At 43.6% G+C, this 19922-nt stretch overlaps 1 protein-coding gene across 8 annotated transcripts in view; it reads right to left on the bottom strand.

The window, feature by feature from the left end:
• Positions 1 to 986: 986 nt before the first annotated feature.
• The window catches only part of RECQL5 (RecQ like helicase 5), a 129894-nt gene continuing 110958 nt past the window's right edge, over positions 987 to 19922 (bottom strand). For 7 of the 8 annotated variants that reach the window (XM_029600509.1, XM_029600506.1, XM_029600508.1 and 4 more), the window contains 10 exons: positions 18974 to 19010; positions 18432 to 18490; positions 16155 to 16228; positions 13496 to 13592; positions 12335 to 12469; positions 11420 to 12138; positions 11113 to 11188; positions 6316 to 6570; positions 4956 to 5028; positions 987 to 4076 (listed from right to left, as the gene is read on the bottom strand). In XM_029600509.1, coding sequence (XP_029456369.1) covers positions 3976 to 4076; positions 4956 to 5028; positions 6316 to 6570; positions 11113 to 11188; positions 11420 to 12138; positions 12335 to 12469; positions 13496 to 13592; positions 16155 to 16228; positions 18432 to 18490; positions 18974 to 19010 — 1626 coding nt within the window. In that variant the 3' untranslated portion in view covers positions 987 to 3975. The remainder of the gene's footprint in view (positions 4077 to 4955; positions 5029 to 6315; positions 6571 to 11112; positions 11189 to 11419; positions 12139 to 12334; positions 12470 to 13495; positions 13593 to 16154; positions 16229 to 18431; positions 18491 to 18973; positions 19011 to 19922) is intronic. The other variant, XM_029600505.1, reaches the window with a different exon arrangement.

Here is a 19922-nt window from a genome sequence, read left to right as displayed (position 1 = left end):
AGAAATAACTATACCTTTTTCATTTGCGTTAAGCTGTGCGAGATGGCTTTATTGCACTTTGTGATGTTTTCGCAAATAGTGGGGTTTTTTTTCAGTATTTTAAGCTTTTAGGACTCTTGTGAAGATTTGTTGACTTTCGGAGTGAGGAAACTCACACAAAATGAGATATGTACAATGTTCTCTCAACCTAGCTTGACGTTTCCCAGGTAGAGAGTCCATCAAGCTAGGTTGAGAGAACACTGTACAAATCTCATCTTTGTGTGAGTTTCCTCACTCCGAAGGTCATCAAATTTTCACAAGAGTGTACTGTTCTGTTCGTATGTCTCACTCTGCATGTCAAATGGGCCCCTAACCCCTACACTACTACCTAAACCTCACCTCAAGTTAGGTGGACCTCATATAGAGGTATTAATACCTAAGTACTATAAGGGCCTTCTCTGTAGGTAGGAATTGCAACAATTGTGGTACTTACCACAAAGTGTGAAAAAGTTATCATACTCTGCAATAATACCTAGGCGAAGCGCTAAGATAGCCTGTTTATCACAAAGCGCGCTATTACCATAAAACATACCCCTATTCCTATTGCATGTGATATTTACTGCATTTTAATAAATCTAGGCTTAAGTGGCATGCAGGTCAAATTCTGTCTGCAACCCTAGAAAATTTGCTATTACAATTCTCGTAGACTAAATCTATAATTAAAGCGATATGGACTGAGACAAAGGTATCAAGACAAAAAAAAACAAACAAACCCCACAAAGATAAATAAAACACCACAAAAACTCAAAATGTTTCTCTGGCGGAAAATGTGTTTTATTGTCAGTTTAAATTTTTGCAAATGCCTTCTCATCACCAAAATAAAATAAACATTGTGACTGTCAGTTTCAACTCCAGGTCCCTTTGACTCCCTCTGCATTCCTAGGCTCGCTATCTCATTATTTGAAAGCAGGACAGCTTTTTTGTCCAGCTTCTGCATGGATTATTTCTTGCTAATCTTTTACACAGAGCTAGAAGGGCATTGAATATTATAAGCAGATACCAATTAAGCATGTCTCAATAAGGCAGGCAGGGCAGAGGATAATAGCCTTGCAAGACTGATTTGCATTTTTGGATCATGTATATAATTTAGTTTGCTTTTCAGTATTTTGATCTAAAACTGGCTAGCATTTTTTGAAAAAACATGTAGCAACTCCAGTCCTCCTGAACTTAATTCTGTTTATAATGCAAATACCAGTGAAGACAAACACCACGAAGTACATAAAAAGGCAGGAAGGCAAACACAAGTGCCATTGGTAGAGTACAAACCTATCAACAGCCAGATGGGAACTGCATCGGTGAGGCTCTATACAGAGTCCAGACAGCATGGCAGACTTCAAACTATCAGCTATAGCAGCAAATATCTCAAAACAAAACATCCCACCTGAGAAAAAGGACCTCCAAATATTACCCAAAACCAGATCAGACATCTCCCTGAGAGATTTATTTATGAATCCAAACACAAATATCCCTGCACCCTGTTTGTCACCTGTACACAGGCCCAAGACACTAGCTCACCGCACATAACTAGGAGCTCATTTTCTCACCAGAATTGTAAATGAAGTTCTAAAACGAAAAAGGATGAAACATCGTTGTCTTTCCAAAACTGCTTCTTTCAAATAAATCGGATCCTTGCTGAATACACAGAACATTCTTCTAAAATTTCTAGACACAACATTTGAACTATCCCAAAATAAATATTCAATTGGATTCCTTAGGCCCAGCTCTAAATATTTATATAAACCATATGCATAATTAAAGTACATCAGCAATACAGCATATATGCATATCCCAAAACACCAGTTATGTTGAACTTTATCCAAACTGGTGGATTGTAACTATGTTTGGAGATCTGTATTTATGCAAACAGTAATTTAAAAAAATCTGTCACCCTTGCAATCACCCACATAAGAAAGCCAAAGGTGTTATAGTACCATACGAACAGCGTCCCATTCTACGAACACATCTGGGGCTGTGCAGGGCTCTCAGAGAAGCAGGGAATCAGAGTGTGGGCACTGAACTGGAAACTCCCTTAGGGAATGAAAACGTTCCCTGTGGCAGATGCTGGTTCAGCGCTCACTCCCATTAAGGAGCTGTTGGGGCCATTCTTGCTTTTACTATGCACCTAATCGGTCACCCTCTGAAGAAGTAAGAAGCCTTTACTTTTACTTGGGCAAGTAAACAAAGAAAAAAAATATATGAGAGTCAACTGTGCCCATTTAAGCTGAAAGTAAATGCTGGTCTGGCTCGAAGGGATATGCAATGGGAGTCATCACATCTTCCCTACTCCCCTGCACAGTACGGCTGGCTGGCCTAGTGGGCCACCCTTTTAAAGACCCAGAGATCCATAGTCAATAAGCCAGGAAACAGACAAGTTATTGGGCTAATGTTAGCCCGATAATTTGTCTGGGATAATCAGCGGAGCGCTGCCGATTGAGCACACCACTTAATATACCTGGATACAGTTCTATTTTAGCTGGATAAAGTTATCTGGCTAATTTTAGGATTGCTCGGCTCATGACTAAAGTTAGCCAGTTAACTTAACTCTGTCTCGAAACACCTCTCTGGAATTCCTCCAACTTAGCCACATACGGTTTCACTGGCTAACTCCTTAGCTAAATATTCGCTGATGAGTAAGAGGTGTTGATGTGGCAGAAAATTCAAAAAATGTGGTTTATCCATGTTTTATTACAGTCGCCACCCCATCCCAGGTCAACCAAACAAGCTAAGCCAATCTTGGGTTTGCCCCATGGCACGAACGGATTTGTAGTTTTGACTTTCCCATTGATTTCCCTAAGAAAATCTAGCAAATCCATGCATTTCATGGAGCAAAAAAGCAGGACTGGATCAGCCTTCAGTTGTCCTACAGTGAAGTTGCAACCCTGTATTTGACTGATAACCTTTCAAACCAATTAAGAGGCTGCTAATAATTTGTGAAGATAAATATTATAGCTTCTGCCAGCCCATTAGATACTGGCAGTATATAATGCAGCACATGAGGGGGGGCACAGAAGGAAAAACCTTCCATTACTACCTCTCCCCTACCCTTAGAGTAAAGCAGCATTAATCAGACAAACCACACAGAGATAGGCCACTGCCTAAAAAAAACATTCCTCCATTGGCAGGATCTCTAGGTCCCATGGTACATTATTGTATCTTTTCTTGGACTGAAAAGCATCAAAACTAATAATGAAATCAAACATTTTTTCTTAAATTAAAACTGTAACAGCAACTAAAAAGAAATATTATTAAATAAAAGTATTGCATACTGGGTACTTCACAGTTAATCTCAGATCCAATAGTCAAACACCCCATTTGGCAAAGGTCCCTGCTGCCAAATCACCTGGGGGAAGTGCACTGGTTGCATGCTACTGCTCCGCCCCCCCCCCCCCCCCCAGTCTGCTTTCTCCCCGGTTTAAACCTCTAACGCCCTCTGGTGGGAAGGCGACTGTGCTCACCCACACTGTGACTTGTGCCCTCCCTTCCCACATCTCACTACCGCATGCCCCTGTCCCCTCTTCTCTGCAGGATGCAGGGCTGGATTTAGGCATACGCAACATAGGCACGGGCCCTTGGCGTCAAATTCTGAAGCTGCCTGAAAACTGAGACTCCACCCCACCCCCCACTGTTCTCAGATTTCCAGGCGAAAATTCCCCTACCCTGAATTCCCTGCCAAGGGGGCCCCAATCATTTTTAATCAGCCCTGGCAGGACAGTCTAAAATGAATTCCTGCAGAATCCCTGGGGGCCATTTAAAGAAACAGCCACAGAGAGTAATGATCAGCGAGGACTCTGATGCATGTTTTCCAAATATCCAAGGTTCAATAAAGAAGATAAAGCAAGACCAACTAAAGCAAGGTCCCCTCCATTGCGGCACCAGGCTCATGTGAACAGATTCTGGCTGGCCCTTGACTTGAGCAGCATGGCATGAGATTGGCAGTCATCTGTTGCAACGGAGCAGCTCCTGCCAGTCTTCCTCACTTTCACATTTAACCCGTGTCTTGAAAAACTCCTTGATCAGTCTCCTTGTTTCTTCTTTGACTGGGGAAGACAGGGAAAATTCAGGTTTGTTGTTTATTTATTTATTTTTACAGACCAATATGGCTATTATCCAGCAGCACAAACTCTGCTGAAGATGACAGATATAATGTGGTGAAGGCAATGTCATGGCTGCATTTTCTATTTCAGTCTGATTCACTCCATTCTACAGGAAAACTGTACTCAATAAGTAATACAACAGTAAAATATATAATCCATTAAAACAAGATAATAAAGACAAAACACACAAAATGTAAATTACTTAATCAAATGAACAAAATAATAATACAAATTATATATATAATGAATATAGCTAATGAAATATTTTCTGTTCTGCTTATTTTTCATAACACCTAAGTCAGATAACTTAGCTTAGTAAGCACACCAAAAATGTCCAACTGGGCTATTCCTCCTCTTGCTGTAATGGGCCTCTGGGAGCTCACAGACAGGGCATTGGTTATCAAAGCAGGCCGCACAGCAGGAAGCACAACAACAATGATCAACACTATTGGCTCCTGAAGGTCTTCATTCCATTAGAGTACTTCCCTTTCGCAAGGAGGAACTTAACCTGACAGCAGCCAGGATAACCATCACAGGAGAGGGCAAAGTCACTAAAACTCCTAACCAGGGCATCTGTTTCTACTCACAACCTACAAAGAATCCACTCTTTGCATAAACTCCTCTTTTGCAAAAGGGTCTCCATGCACATTAGCATAATGGGCGATTATTAACCAATAAACTGGGTAAATATAACCACTGCCGTCACCACATGAAGGGAGGCCTTCTCATCTCATCTAGAACCAAGCTGATGAGAAATTTGCCTTCCATCACAGCAGTACCCCCTCTTCCTCATGACTCACACCCCTGCAGAAAGAAACCTACCATTCTTCGGGAAGGATTGCTCCTCTCCAGCCAGGAAATGAGAGAGATGCCTAGCAAAACCTTTAAACAGATCCTGCAAGGCAAAAAATCAAAATCTGTCACGCAATTAAACTTTTTTTTTTTTCTATATCAGTTTGATCCACTTTGTTAGGTTCGTCTCTCTTTCAGGGTAAAAACTTAGTACTTGACATCCTATAAAGTTTTTCATTTTTAACATTTCCTTTCCTTTGCATCTTGATTTTGGCTTTTTTTTCCACTACCTTATAAATTAAATTAAGGATAGTTTTCTTATTCTTTCATTTCTTTGATATTCCCCTTTACCTAGTCAGTAGCTCCTGCTCTCAGTTTTCAAACTGCATGGGCATTATTATTATTTTATTGACCCAGCAAGCTTCTTCCTTTCTTTTTTCTCCAGCTCAACTGAAACCAGGACTGGGATCCTGGAGCCTGCATTCACCTCTAGCTGGGGAGTTTTCTCCTATTTTAATAGAGCCCCCCCTCCCCCCTCTGTTTCTAGTCTGGTCACTGCACCAAAGGTCCTGAGGCTGGCAATCACGCACCGGGGCTCCTTCTGGGACCCTATAACAGGACTCTAAAACTGGCCACCAGGCGTCACTTCCACAGTATCCCTGGCCCCCACCGCCCAGGCTGCAGAAGACTCGATCTGGGGTTCAAACCAGGCTCCCTTTCCCAAGAAAGCGCACAGCACTTGCCAGGTGAGCCACTGGGCTGAGCAACGTGGGCACTGGGACATGAAAATAGTTTCTCTGAACTCTGCTAAGTCTGAACATCATTTTTTTTTTTTTTTTTAGTATCCCTAGAATTTTTACTAAAGAACCCATTGCTAAAACGCAAAGCAGCTGGAGGTATGGATATGTAAAAAAAAAAAAAAGAACTCTAAGAAGAATGTAGCGGAATGTATAATCTGACAATAAGCCACGTTTGATTGAACCATACAAGTCCAAATATAACAGAAGTCAGAACATATTAAAGCTGCTGACCTGTGACCTCTTAAAGTCAGAGTTCGCAGATCTGAAGCGGTTAAATATGTTCCAATGATTTTCACCTCCTGCAATAATTTCCCAAGAGGTTCTAATATCGGAAGTGCTTTCATCCTACCAGGAGCTTGCCACAGCAGGACACTTACAGCAGAGCAGGCCACTGCAGTTTGTCATTGTGAGACCGGATTCTAATAAGACACAACAGAAGCTTCCTCATCGCCTGCTTGAAAATGTATTAAGGGACTTAATGTTAAATTCTTCTGTATGCAACGCATCTCACTATACCAGAAAAAATGCATGAACGCTCTTACAAAGGTGGCCCAAGATGGGAATGTGAAGCATAAAAGGTGGGTACATACCTTTGAAGCAAACTTGCCCTCCTTGAAGAAAGGGGTCAAATATTTGACTACAATATCTGCTATCTGCTTAAGAGACATGGACTTGGTCAACAGCTGGACTGATTTGGTTGTTTCTCCTTTATCTTCCTGCGACAAGGAGGGGTCAAAGCTCACTTTCTTTTTCGTCATGCTGTCCACATCTTTGCCCTCTGGTGGAAATAAGATGGAAGACTTTGCCTCCTTTCGTTGCCTCTTCGCTGCTGAACTTTGCATCCCCTGCAAACAACGTAACAGAATCCACAGGGATACTACGTTGTGTGATCGGTGATCTAACATCAGCATCAAGACAACAGAGCGTACCTTGTTCCTCCAGGCCCAGTATCTGACCATTACAATGCCACTGCCCTGGGGACACCACTCACTCTCATTCTCTGACCATGTTCTGAACCATATATGTGTCAGAGTGAGGTGGGCCCACCCGAGCCAGGGCCTGCCCAACCTTTCTTCCTTACATTACCAGACATGGTGGTGCTGACTGGCACTGCACAGCTCTGCATTCTCATGCTGATCTTGAAAGATATGCACATCAGCGTGAGCATATAGGCTGCTTTGCATGTCTTGCAAGACCAGCGCAAGCATGCAGACAGCAGCGCAGTGTAGGTTGGCAAAGTAAGGAACAGAGGCTGGCTGGGAAGGGGGAAGTCAGAGGCTGGTGACTGGGGAGTGAGGGGGGGGATTCACAAGGTGAAATTACTTCTTAGCTGTAATTTCCTTTCCTCTAAGGAAGGCAGGCCAATCCACACCGGAGGTTATGCACTCCTAACAGCAGATGGAGATGGAGAAAACTGACTTGCTGGTGTCACTGACATACAGCTCTGCCCCAACCTCAGCCTGCCAGTACCTCTAGAAAAGCCAAACTGTGGACAAACTGATTATATTGAAAAATTACTATTAACAGTCAATCACTCATTACTTCCAGCCAACTGGGAAGCACTAAGCTCAGTAAAAATTGATTTTAGAGGCTGTTTTTTTTCACTTACAACATCTTCAAATGACTTATAACCAGGAACATTCTTCATTGTCCCCAAATAAAGGACAACCTGAAAACAAAACCAAGTAGGCAGTCTAGGGCGGGTTGTGGATTGTCCTGCCTTTCTTACAGGAAAGGAAATTATTAGGTAAGAAGTAATTTCACCTCTCTCTGTACTCAGGCAGGACAATCAACATTGGTGGGATGTACCAAAGCTACTCTCAAAATGGGTGGGAGGCTGCCTGCACCCCCATCAGCACTGCCTGCGTGAACGTCATGTCCTCTTAACATTCAAGCAGTAATGCTTGGAGATATTATGCAAGAATGACCATGTTGCGCCTGGCAATTCTTGACTGAAGATAACCAAATCTCCACCCATGAGACTGCCTGTGTTCTAGTGAAATGTGCCTTGACTTGCCTAGGCAGTGAAACATCTGCATCTACATAGGCATCCGTAATGATGTCTTTAACCCAATGGGCTATTGTCACCCTCGACACGAGTTCTCCTTATCTACCTCCATGATGGAGAACAAATAGCCAGTCTTCCTCATACAGCGAGTAAACTTCAAGTACCGCATCAGATGCCATGTCACATCTAAGGCATGTAGGAACTGAAAATCATGCTCATCTCTCTCCCTGGCCATGTGGGCAGGGAAACAGACTGATTCAAATGGAATCATTTTTGGAAAAAATGGAAGGTACAGTCCTGAGCTGACCTGCTCCTGGAGTTATTCATAGAAATGGCTCATGGCAAGAAAGAGCCTGCAGCTCAGAAATATGCCTTGCTGAACAGATCGCCACAAGGAAAACAGTTTTCAAAGTAAGAAGCAGAAAGGCGAGATCATTCAGCAGCCAAGAAATAGGGCCCAACAAAAATCTCAATACCAGATTAAGGTTCCAAAGAGGCACCAGAAGACGCAAAGGAGGCCATAGATACTTGACTCCCTTCAAGAATCTAGACCCATCTGGATGGGCGGACACATGGACAGCCGCCACTTGCATCTTCAGGGTGTTTAGGGCCAAGCTCTTAACCAATCTCTCCTGCAAAAATTCCAAAATCAGTGGGATTTCTACTCTGAGAAGGTAAGAACCTCTCACCCTGCACTAGTTCGCAAAAACTCTCCAAAACCTAATATAAGCCAGAGATATAGAAAGCTTTCTAGCATGTAGCAATGTGGATATTACTGCCGGAGAATAACCATTCTTCAGCAGATGAGTCCCATCAAGGGCCAAATCATAAAGCCCTTATGCATAATCGGCCCCTGATGCAAAAGATCCTCCCTGACCAGCAGTTTCATAGGATTGTCCACTAGGAGTTTTTGGAGGTTGGCATACCAAAGTCTCTATGGCAAATCCAGAGCCACCAGAAGCACAGTTCTCAGTATGACTCTCAATCTTCCAAATTACCCTGCTGATCATCGGATCAGGGAGGGAAAAACATACAATACCCTGTTCCGTGGCCACTGTTGGACGAGGACATAGATTCCCAAAGCACTTGGGTTCTTTCTGTGACTGTAGAAAAATGGCACCTTCATGTTGCTGTAGCTTGCCATTAAAGCCATATATGGCTGCCCCCATTGAGAAACCATGAGCTAAAAGACGTCTTCTGCCAGCTCCCACTTTCCTAGATCTAAGGCTTGCCTGCTAAGAAAACTGCCCTCATATTGTCTTTCCTGGCAAACTGAGAGGCGAATAATGCCTGAAGATGTTGCTCTGCCCATGCCATGAAAACATCTATCTCCACTAATACCTGATGACTTTTGGTTCCACCCTGATGGGTTGGGTATGCAATTATCATGGCACTGTCTGACATTACTCTCACTGTTCAACCTGCCAAACACTTGGAAAACCATAGGCACTCGAAGCAAACTGCACGGACTTCAAACAATTGACAGTCCACTGTCATTCCACTGACATTGCGCCAACAACTCTTGAATGTAAGCTCCCCAACCCAGGAGGCTCACATCTGTCGTGAGCACCAACCAGTCTGGTATCTCCAAGGGCACTCCTTTCCTGAGGTGATACCTTTGCAACCACCACTACAACTGCAGATGATGTCACAGCAGGGGTGGGGAGAACTTCCCAGTGGGGCGCCGACTTTCGAGGTAGCGTGCTGTCTCTCACCGGGGCCACTGTGTGCACTCTCCTCCTTCCTCTGGCCTCTTTCCCCCCTTAAGGTTTCCTTTCTGAAAAGGGTGGGGGAGAAAGACACTCAAGGAGGTGGGATAAGGGTGAATCTGCTGTGCACAGGGGAAAGACAGGAAATCAGTTTTCCAGTTTTGCACTGCATAGAATAGTTAACTATTCTGTATTTGATGAAAATCTGTCTTTTTTTTTTTTTTTTTTTTAAGTATGAAGGAGTTGAGATATTCTGTTAGCGTGTAGGGATCTGTAACATTCTTGTTTATTGTATTTTGCCAATAGGTGGTATACTGGTGCTCTAGGGCCTGGTGTAATATTTGCAGTGCTGTCTTTCAATAGGTAGGGCTTTTGGAATCCTGTGAGATGCTGCTGCTGTGGTATAGCAGGTTGAGCAGGAGGCTACGCTCGCTTTCTTCTGCTCTTTCTGGCCCAGTGGGAGACTGTTTTCTCCTATACAAAGATCAGAGCAAGACATTGCCAACTCCTGCTCTTCTGGGCCCTATGGGATACCAACTATCTTCCCCCACTGACTCTGAAAGTGATGCTGTTGATGCACTCTTCATCCTGTAGGGGTGGTGGAGGAAAGGAGGTTGGGTATGCTGAGCAGGGAAAGGAGGAATTAGGGTCAGTGCAGCTGGGCAGGGAGGGGAGGAAGGTGACAGGGAGAGTCGAGCGGGCAAGAGAGGAAGCACAGGTAAGAGGATGCAGGGTGAGGGGGGGGGGGGGGGGGTCAGGAATGCTAGGCAGGGATGTGAGTATGAGAGGATGATTGGCAGGGAGTAAACGGGAGACATGAGGGATTATGGGAGCATGGAGGGGGAGTTCCAGAGCCATAATATGTCAGTTTTGGGAATGTGCATTTCTTCTATCTTAGTACTTTGCTTAGTGTACGAGAAAATGTACGTCTGTTTCTTGCTCTCCAGTTCTGCACTGCATGCAGAATGGCTTTTTATTCCAGTTTTTTGTCTCCATATTTGTAATTTGTGTTTTTAGTCTATATTTGGTGGAGGTCGAACTGTCTCTCTCTGTTCTGTGTGTGTGAATAAGGTAAGATATTTTACTAGCAAGTAGACATTTGCATCAATCTTATTTCTTGCGTTTTTCTCAACAGGACATGTATTGGTGGCTCGCTGCTACCTTTTCATAGGTAGGGCCATTATGGTTTCAGTCCTCGGAGTTAGTGCTGCTAATAGTATGGCAGGTTTGCTACACATGTGCTGAGTGCTTTTTCTTCCTCTTGGTTTTGTATTTTACAGTACACCTAGTAGTAGAGGGAGTTTGTGTTGCTGTTACTGAGATGACACCAGAATCAGAATATCTTTTTGTATGGTGAGTTGTATGGGAAAATATCCTGGCTCTGCTCTGCATCCATTGTTGGGGTTCCTGTGGATAGAGTTTACATTTAGCCCCATGACTGTCATGAGTTCAGTGTGTCACGCGTGTGAGCATCACCTGACAGGTGCATCCAGAAAGAAAGAAGGTTGCGAACCATCGTCTTAGATTGTAAGTCCTCCTGAGCAGGAAATTGCTATAGTAATTGAATATACAGTAACTTGCCTTGAGCTCAAATTTGGAAAAGACAGATATTTCCCACATATCCAAATCCAGAATGCAGTCCCTCCCACTGCAGGTCTATAAGGTCTCACCTCAGCTGATCCTTCTCTCTTCCTTTTTAGTGAGTCTCTAACATTATTGATTTCAGAGTCCATAACGGTCTTCGTGCTGCAGGGAAAAAAATATAACTATTCTCTCTATTATTTAAGCATTGTTCTCTAACAATGAGCTAACAAGAAATTAAGGAAGGGTGCACAGAGAAGAGAAAAAGGAGATCAAATTTATTTAGCAAAGGATAGTGGATAGTATGTCAACATATTCCATCTAAACCTCTGAGACTTATTAAAATTGCCTAATCCCCTCTCCCCCTCCCCCTTAACAACTCAAGGACTTTCATACCTTAGCTGGGTCATCTCCTCCTTATCTGGGGTGAGAGCATCCACACCTTTTCGTGCTGATTTGCTAATGACATCCTGATTTATGTTGGGAAGCCCTTTGTCTGTCCTCGCCACTAAATCCTCCTCTTCCACGTGAGATTGGTCACGCTCATCCCATCCTAAAGTCTCTTTGCTTCCCTGAGATGATGATTTTAAGGCTAGCTCCTCCCTCTCTTTGGCATCTTGCTTCCCGGGATGTGCTGTCCTGGGAGAAGGGGCTGCAGACATCATGGCCACAGCATGATTCTCCCCTTTTCCTTCTGCCTCAGGATCTCCCAAGGCAGCGGTCTCAAGCTGGCCCCGTGGTGGCTGTAAGAATTTGGAAATTCTCTGCGAGTTCTTCCTAGCTGCTTTGGCTAGCTGCAGCTGCTTCTTTGTAGGCTTGGCTCTTTTGCTGGGGCTGCCCCACACTGAAGTTTTGTCCTCCAGATCCGGGTCCTTCTCGGCGCGGTGAGGCACATCTCCTCCTGTAACATTCTTCTGTGCAACTTCGGCGACCCCTTCTCTTTTAACAGGGAACTCTGATCCCTCCTCGCCCTCGCTCGAGCTGCTCCCCGCCTGGGCCAAGTCAGGAATTGGCTTCACTCTCTTTCCCATCTGAGGCTTCTTCAGCAGTTCAGAGGCAGTCTGAAACTGTCCCCCGACCCCTCGAAATCCAACACCAATCCGCTTGGGTTTAAACTGCAGAGAAGAGAGTTTAGGAAAATGTACAGCAGAAATTCAAATTATGACATTACGAAGTCACTTTTTTTTTTTTTTTTTAACAGTAACCATGTACAACAGTTTTGCTTTCAATGTTTTGAAGAATAAACTACGACAATCCATCCACCTAGAGTGTCTCTCTAAAACAGGTTTCAGTCTTCAGCTCAGCACTAACCGAGAACACCTGGGAAGACTCATTTTCCACTTTCATGGCCGACTGTTCCTCTTTTGTCACTGGGGTCCTGTTAGCCTCTGGTTCCAGTGCTGGATACAGGCTGCCATCCTTTGAGGCCTGTTTGATCTCTGCCACCTAAGGAAGGGAAGAGAAATATTCACACCTGACATTCAACTCAGACTCCGTTTTCAGCCCCAGCACGCACCACAGCAGGAGCAGCACAGCAGAGGGCAGATCTTCTGAAGGCTTGCTCCTCCCTTTATGGTACGATTTCAACCAAGGCAAAGGAAGTTATAAAAACAAAGGAAAGAGTGAAGCCAGGATTTTCTACTTTCCTCCATATTCTGATTATATTGGAATGGGCCCTCTCAAATTTCTAGGATTATCTTTCTAGCATTCTTGCTGTTTTGTTTCTGGGTCCAGAATTAAAGTGGAGCATTACTTTTTTGCTTCAAGACTAGTTTAAGTTTAATAAGATTCTGATATACTGCCTTTCATAAAATTAAAGCTGTTCATATAATAAAGATAAATACATATTAAAAATGATCAATAAAACAAACACAAAAAAAAAGAGATAAAATACAAAATATCAACAAACAAAAACAAGACATCAATTACAATGAATATTCCCACCTCCTAATAATAGCCCCCCCCACCACCACCCATGCAATCAAAACATAATTCCCAAGGCTCCAATGGAGCTCCATCACATAACACAGTGAAGGCACTCTATAGTTGTGAAAGTATCCCTCTCCTATAACAAGATTAACACGTAAAAAAAAAAACAAACTGAGCACTTCTGTGATGGAGCATGTGCGGCCATAAAAAGTTCTTTTAAGCAAAAAAATGTTTGTTCTGCAGTACATGTTCATTTTGAAACATTTTACTGACGTACTGCTGGCATGCTCCTGTGACGCGCAATAAATAAACTCTTTTACAAACAACATCTGGATGAATCCGGATATTCTCTGTGGCAGAGAAACAGATCTCCCCAGTACTTCTGTACAGCAGTCCTGCCTTTAAGGTAATGCACCATGCAGAACAGGAAAAGGTAATGCTAGGGGGGGCAGGGAAGCTGCACTAAGCCCCAAACCCACGACGTGATGCTCTTTTACTCCCCTGCCATCCATACCATCGCCCCATCCCCCCCCCCCCCCTTACCTTCTTCAGCACAGCTGCCTTATACAGGTTGGACATCTTACTGGTCCTGAAAACCTCATGCTCCATCTCCACGGCACATGTGCCGATATCAGTGCTGCTGAAAGGGACAGAGGGTTTTGGGGGTTTTTTTTTTTTTTTTAAATTGTGTATAGAATTCTTAAGGGAGCAGAGCTGCTCATGGGGCTGTTGTACTAAGGTCTCAGTAAGGAATCGATTAATTCTCTCTCTAGTAATACTACTGGAAAAATAAAACATGCCCATGGTTATAAACCTCACTTAAGTAACATTCCCTTCTGGATGTCAGTGTTACATGGCTAGCAGGTTTTTGCAATCCTTGCTGCCTCTTGCTACTGATGCATTGCATCTTCATGATGAACGAGATCTCTGGGTCCTAGTTAGAACAACAGAAGCTGTACACTTCAGACTGAGTCTCCTCACAGCTACTGAGGGCATCAGGGTTTAAAAAGCTCAAGAGATGAGATTACAGTGCCCTTAAAATGATGAGAATACTCCCCTCTAATGGAGAAAAAGGAAACTGCCAAGTCACAGATTTCCAAATTCAGGGCTCTTCTTGTGAAATTCATACAATGTTGGCTGGTGTTAACAGCAGATCTTAAGAAATAATTTTTCATCACCAAATACAGGGTACATTTTCATGGATTTTCATGATGTGAAGAGGTAAAGGTAAAGTCAGAGATTAAATGGGACCAGTGGCATTGCAAAAGGAAGCAATCTGGACAGACAAGATGGGCCTTAGCTGCTGTCCTATTCTGGTAGTCTGGGAAACAAATGTGAAGACACCCCTAATTTTGGAAAAATTGTTTTACATCTTGATTTGGGATAAAAAGAAAAAAAACCTTATCACGAGGGTCACTTTGTTCACAGTTTTAAAGTATCCCCATGCATAAAAATTAAAGCATATGATCATCATTTCTTTGGTCGCTGCTCCACTATTTGGAGTGAACCCTCATGTCTTGATATTTCACTTGCAATTTCCATATACTAACTCATGCACAGAATTGAGAACTATTATAAAATTATAAAAGAACTGGGCCCAATATTCAAAGCACGTTCAGCGCTATTTAGCCGAATAAGCGGGACTTATGCGTCTAAATAGCAGCCGCTTAATATGCATCTACATTCAGCGGCTGCCACTTAGCCATATAAATCCCTTTTATGGCTAAAAGCTACACACACATAGGGGTAGATTTTTAAAAAGTACGCTGGATTTTACAAGATACGCGTGTAGCCGCGCGTATCTTCTAAAATCCTGGATCGGCGCGCGCAAGGCTGCTGATTTTGGGCAGCCGGCGCGCGCCGAGCCGCACAGCCTGCCTCCGTTCCCTCCGAGGCTGCTCCGAAATCGGAGCGGCCTCAGATGAACTCTCTTTCGCCCTCCCCTCACCTTCCCCTCCCTTCCTCTACCTAACCCCCCCCCGGCCCTATCTAAACCCCCCCCCCTACCTTTATCCATGGATTTACACCTCCCGGAGGGAGACGTAAATCCTGGCGCGCCGAGACCCGACCCGGGGGCGGTTCTGGAGGGCACAGCCACGCCCCGGAACGCCCCCCAAACGCCGTGCCACGCCCCCAAACACGGCGTCACTCGGCGACGCCCCCGACACGCCCCTTTTCAGAAACCCCGGGACTTACGCAAGTCCCGGGGTTCTGCGCGCGCTGGCGGCCTATGGAAAATAGGCGCGCCGGCGCGCAAGGCCCTGCTCGCGTAAATCCGGGCGGATTTACGCGAGCAGGGCTTTTAAAATCCACCCGATAAAGTAGGTGTGTACTGGGCAGATCAGAAGTGAAGCAAATTCGTCGTATATTCAGAATAGGTGGATAATATATATTTATGTTTAGATTCATTTATTATTTTATTTATTTATTATTTTAGTTTAGATGCCCCATAGAGCAGGTAGACTTATCCGACTAAGTGCACATATATGCGCATATATTCAGCAGCTTTGCCGTGCCACTGAATATACATTGTGACTTAGCCGGATAAGTTCTAACCAGTTAAGTTATTTACAGGGCCAGCTTTGAATATCTACCCCACTATTTCTGCCCTCCTATCCAGGAAGTCAGCAAGGCTAGCCTTTCCCCACAGATATGTAGAATTAAAAATGTAGTGCTATATGCTATACTGTACACTATTTGCACAAGGATAAATTATGGAGGAAAAAAAAAAAATTATGTACCACTTTAATCCCTGCCAAGCGAGGATTATCAAGGAGCTGCTCCAGCAGCATACACAGCTTCCTAGCTAGAACACCACTCTTGAAAAAACAAAGCATTAGTTGTGTGCTAATCCCTAAATTCTGAAGAAAGGAACGCTTCAGCGCTATAGGCTCACAGGGAAGCCTTCCCCCCTAGCTGAAGTGCTATTTTGCATGTCTTTGAGGTTTAAAATCATTTCATTTATTGAGGAACTCTTAAAAACAAAATTTCCCCAACTAGGAATGTGCTTAGTCATGGGGGAAAAAAAGTAGCCAGGGGAAAAAAAGTAGCCAAGTTAAAATGTTCTACTTTTGTACAGTGTGAACATCAATAAAATGTTAATTAAAAAAAAATAAAAAAATAAAGAAAAATGACAAGTCATAGTTTTTCTTGCTCTTCGTTGCCCCCATGCTTAGCCCATGTCTCGATTGCTGTGCTATACCTGATCACTGATGCTTTTCCCTGCAAATTGCTGCTCAGTGCTTCCTCCAGCATTTTCAGGCAGTGCTCCCGTGCCTTGAACACAGGAGAAAGAGAATTAACATGTGCTCATGAAAGTATGACTGCTTGTCCTCTCTTTGGATCCCCTTTTCCCTGAAGAATGTTAGAGAAGGTGTTCCAGAAAAAAAAAAAACAATCCACTTCATAGGTTGCAGAAAGAATAAGGGCTTAGACCAGAGGTCGGAAACCCATGGCTCGTGAGCCAGATATGGCTCTTTTGAGGGCTGCATCTGGCTCGCAGACAAGTGTCGCCACACTTTCCAGTCCCCCGCTGACCCAGCTGCTCCCCGGTCCTCCTCCGCCCGGGCTTAAAATGCTGTCAGCCCGGGCGGAACGTGGCAGGACAGCTGGAGTCAGCGGCACCGGCGTGCTCTCTTCTCCCCCCCCCCCCCCCCCCGCGGCCCGGAAGAGGAAGTGGAGAGCATGGGTGCGTGCGCGACGAAAAGAAGACTGCAGCGCGGCTCGGAGGAAAATGAAGAGCTTCAACCGCGGCCGATGGGACTCCGCCTCCGCAAGGGCTGAAAATGAAGGAGGTTAGCGTTGGGAGGAGGCTGCTGCTGCTGCCGCGAGTTCCCAGGATGGGGGTGGGGGAGAGAGAGAGTGAATGAGCGAGCAAGCATGTGTGTTTGAGATCCTGTGTGTGTGAGTGAGAGATTGCATGTATGTAAATGATTGAGAGCCTGTATATGTGAAAGAGAGTATGTCTGTGATTGAGAGCCTGCCTGTGAGAGAGAGAGCATGAATGTAAGTTTACCATTGGGAACCTGTATGTGTAAGTTTGTGATTGAAAACCTGTTTGTGTGAAAGAGTACGTGTGTATGATAGAGATCCTTGGTATGTGAGAGAAATCATGTGTATGTATGATTAAGAGTCTGTGTGTATAAGTAAGAGAGAGATCATGTGTGACTATGTGTGATTGAGAGCTGGTTTAGGTGATGGAGCAGGTGAGTATGTGATTGAGAGCCTGTGTTTAAATGAGAGAGAGAGACCATGTGTGTCTGTGTGTGATTGAGAGCTGATTTAGGTGAGGGAGCATGTGAGTATGTGATTGAGAGCCTGTCTGTAAATGAGAGAAAGAGAGGACATGTTTGTAAGCATGTGAATGAGAGTCTGTGTGTGAGAGAAAAAGACAGCATGTATTTATGTGATTGAAAGCCTGTGTGTGTGTGTGTAAGCGTGAAAAGATAGACAGCATGTGTGTAAATGTGTAATTAACAGCCTATATAAGTGAGAGAGAAAAAACATGTGTATATGTGAGTACTGAGAGCATTTGTGTATAGGTGTGTCATTGAGAGCCAGTGTGAGAGAGAGCGCTGGTATGTGACAGAGAGGAGAAAATTCCAAGCAAACCACCCCGCCTCCTGCTAATTCAGAACAATCTCAGGACACCTGGATATCAAACGTTCCCAGGTATGCAGAGCAAAAAAATTTTTGTATCCTTATTATTTTTCATTACTGGGTCTTTGTGTCTGCTATTTTGAAATATTTTGTTGGTATCTGGAAATGTTTTATATGAGTTTTTAATTATTGGATATTCCACTCATCAGCTGTTTCAAAATATGTTCTTTTTGTTAGTACAGTTTTACTGCTGATGATTTTATATTTCTTGATTTGTTTTATAAGGATGGGTGATGTTTCTTTTTTCCTTTGTTACACTGCATACAGACACTCTGGCTTGTTGCAGTTTCCAATTCAGTTTTTTCTGCATGCTTCTTGTTATGCGTTTTGGTCTCTTTATTCTATGTTAGGTGAGGGACAGCATGTGATTCAGGTGAGGTTTTCTGCTGGCGTGTAGTTTCTGTGTAGGACTCTATAGCAGCCTGACTTGGTCCGTTTTCCTAATAGGAGATGTATTGGTGTCTTAAGGCCTGGTGTAATATTTTCAGAGACTTATTGTACTTTAAAAGTGTGATCTTACATAAAATGCACACATTTACTTGTATTTAGTTTTAAACATATTGTATGGCTCTCATGGAATTACATTTTAAAATATGTGGCGTTTATGGCTCTCTCAGCCAAAAAGGTTCCTGACCCCTGGCTTAGACAAATTCCCAATTCTTAAATGAGAAAAAATCCAAAGCAAAGAGCAAAATCTATTTAGAGCTCCTTCAAGCCATCTTTTCCCTTTTCTTTAGGCAAAAGAAAGCATTAGAAAAACAAACCACCAAAAAAAAACAGGCAAGAGATGCTTTAAGGCTGTCTGAGTTCAGTTTCTTACCTTCACAGTTAGTTTGGGAATTTTCCTGCTGGATGCATCCTTCAAAGGACAGAATGTGTCTAGCAAAGGAAGGAAGAATGCTAGATGCCATCTTTTCCAATCCCTCCCTCCACCTCACTCCTTCACTCCCTCTCATTTATTCCTCCCTCTGCCACCTCTTCTCCACTCCTTTTTCACATGCTCTCACTCCTAACCCCTTTTACCCGCCAGTTTCTACCTTAGAACAAATCCATCCCACTCGTCTTCCCTCCCACTTTCTGACCTGGACCCTCTCTTCCGAGAACTTGCAAAGGAATCCGTGTGTTAAGCTTCTGCTGAAAAAAATTGTTGGCTGACAAACCCCCCCAGTCGTAGAATTACTTGTGCAAACCGGCAGCCTAGAGGAAGGCAAACGCCACACAGTATAGCCCAGGGTGTTGTTTCTTCTTCTTTGCATCATGGCTCATGCATGTAATACAGGCGGCTCATCACACCAGACTGAGCAACAACTCAACATCACTCTCTACCTCTATGCTAGCAAGAAACTGAAATCTGCTACTTACCTGGTGGGACAAATTCTTCTTTTTCTGGTGTTTTACTCTTCAGACAAAAACAAAAGGCATATGAATCAGATGCTGACGACACAGGTTCTAATCTGCACCATATTTTACCATCTGTTTCGCTTCTATTTATTGGATAGTAAAAACGCAGACTTGTTTTAAAAGATGATTTTCTATGTTGAAAATGCAAAATAAGTCTTCTGTTCTATAATTTATAGGCTAGGTTTCATTTGCGCCACCCACCCCGCTCCACCCTCAACTTGGGTCTTAAAAAAAAAAATATATATATATATCCCTGAACTATAAAAAACCCCCCCAAAAAACCAAACACAAAAATGTGACTACATCAACCAAACTGTCACATTGGTGTGAGCCACTGTCAGGCAGGGCTAAAAAGTAAACCTTCCCAGACTGTTGTGAGGCAACAGGACGTGTATGAATAGCCAAAAGTGAGCCAAGTGGGTCAGCAGCTGCAACTCACCACTGAGCAGTTGCCAGGGGCTCTCTCAATTTAAACAAAAAAAAAAAAAAGACCGTTTTCTTCACACATGCACTGTGGAGGAGGGGGAAACCTTGGTACAGGCAGAAAGGAGAATCATCTTCATGTAGGGAAACAAGGGTTCAAATCCCCCTTCTCCCACTGACAATCCTTGTGACCTTGGGCAAGTCACTTTATTTCCCGTTGCCTCAGGTATCCACTTAGATCATAAGCTCTTTGGGGAAGGGACTTATAGTATCTGAATTCTAATAATGCTATAAGCCACCTTGAGCATCATTTGGAAAAGCAGGCTAAAATTAGCAAAATAATTAAACCTGGAGGGGGGGTTATTAAAGTATGTTTCACTGCTGTTCAAGTCTTGGACAGCTGCTATGACAGACATAAATGTCGCAAAATGAATTGACAATATACATTTAAAAAATTGCTATATATGGGGAAACTCATTAAGTTACA

This window comes from Rhinatrema bivittatum, chromosome 4 (genome assembly GCF_901001135.1).
Source record: "Rhinatrema bivittatum chromosome 4, aRhiBiv1.1, whole genome shotgun sequence".
Taxonomy (NCBI): domain Eukaryota; kingdom Metazoa; phylum Chordata; class Amphibia; order Gymnophiona; family Rhinatrematidae; genus Rhinatrema; species Rhinatrema bivittatum.
The sequence above is the reverse complement of the archived record's forward strand: the minus strand, read 5'-3'. Positions and strand labels throughout refer to the sequence as shown.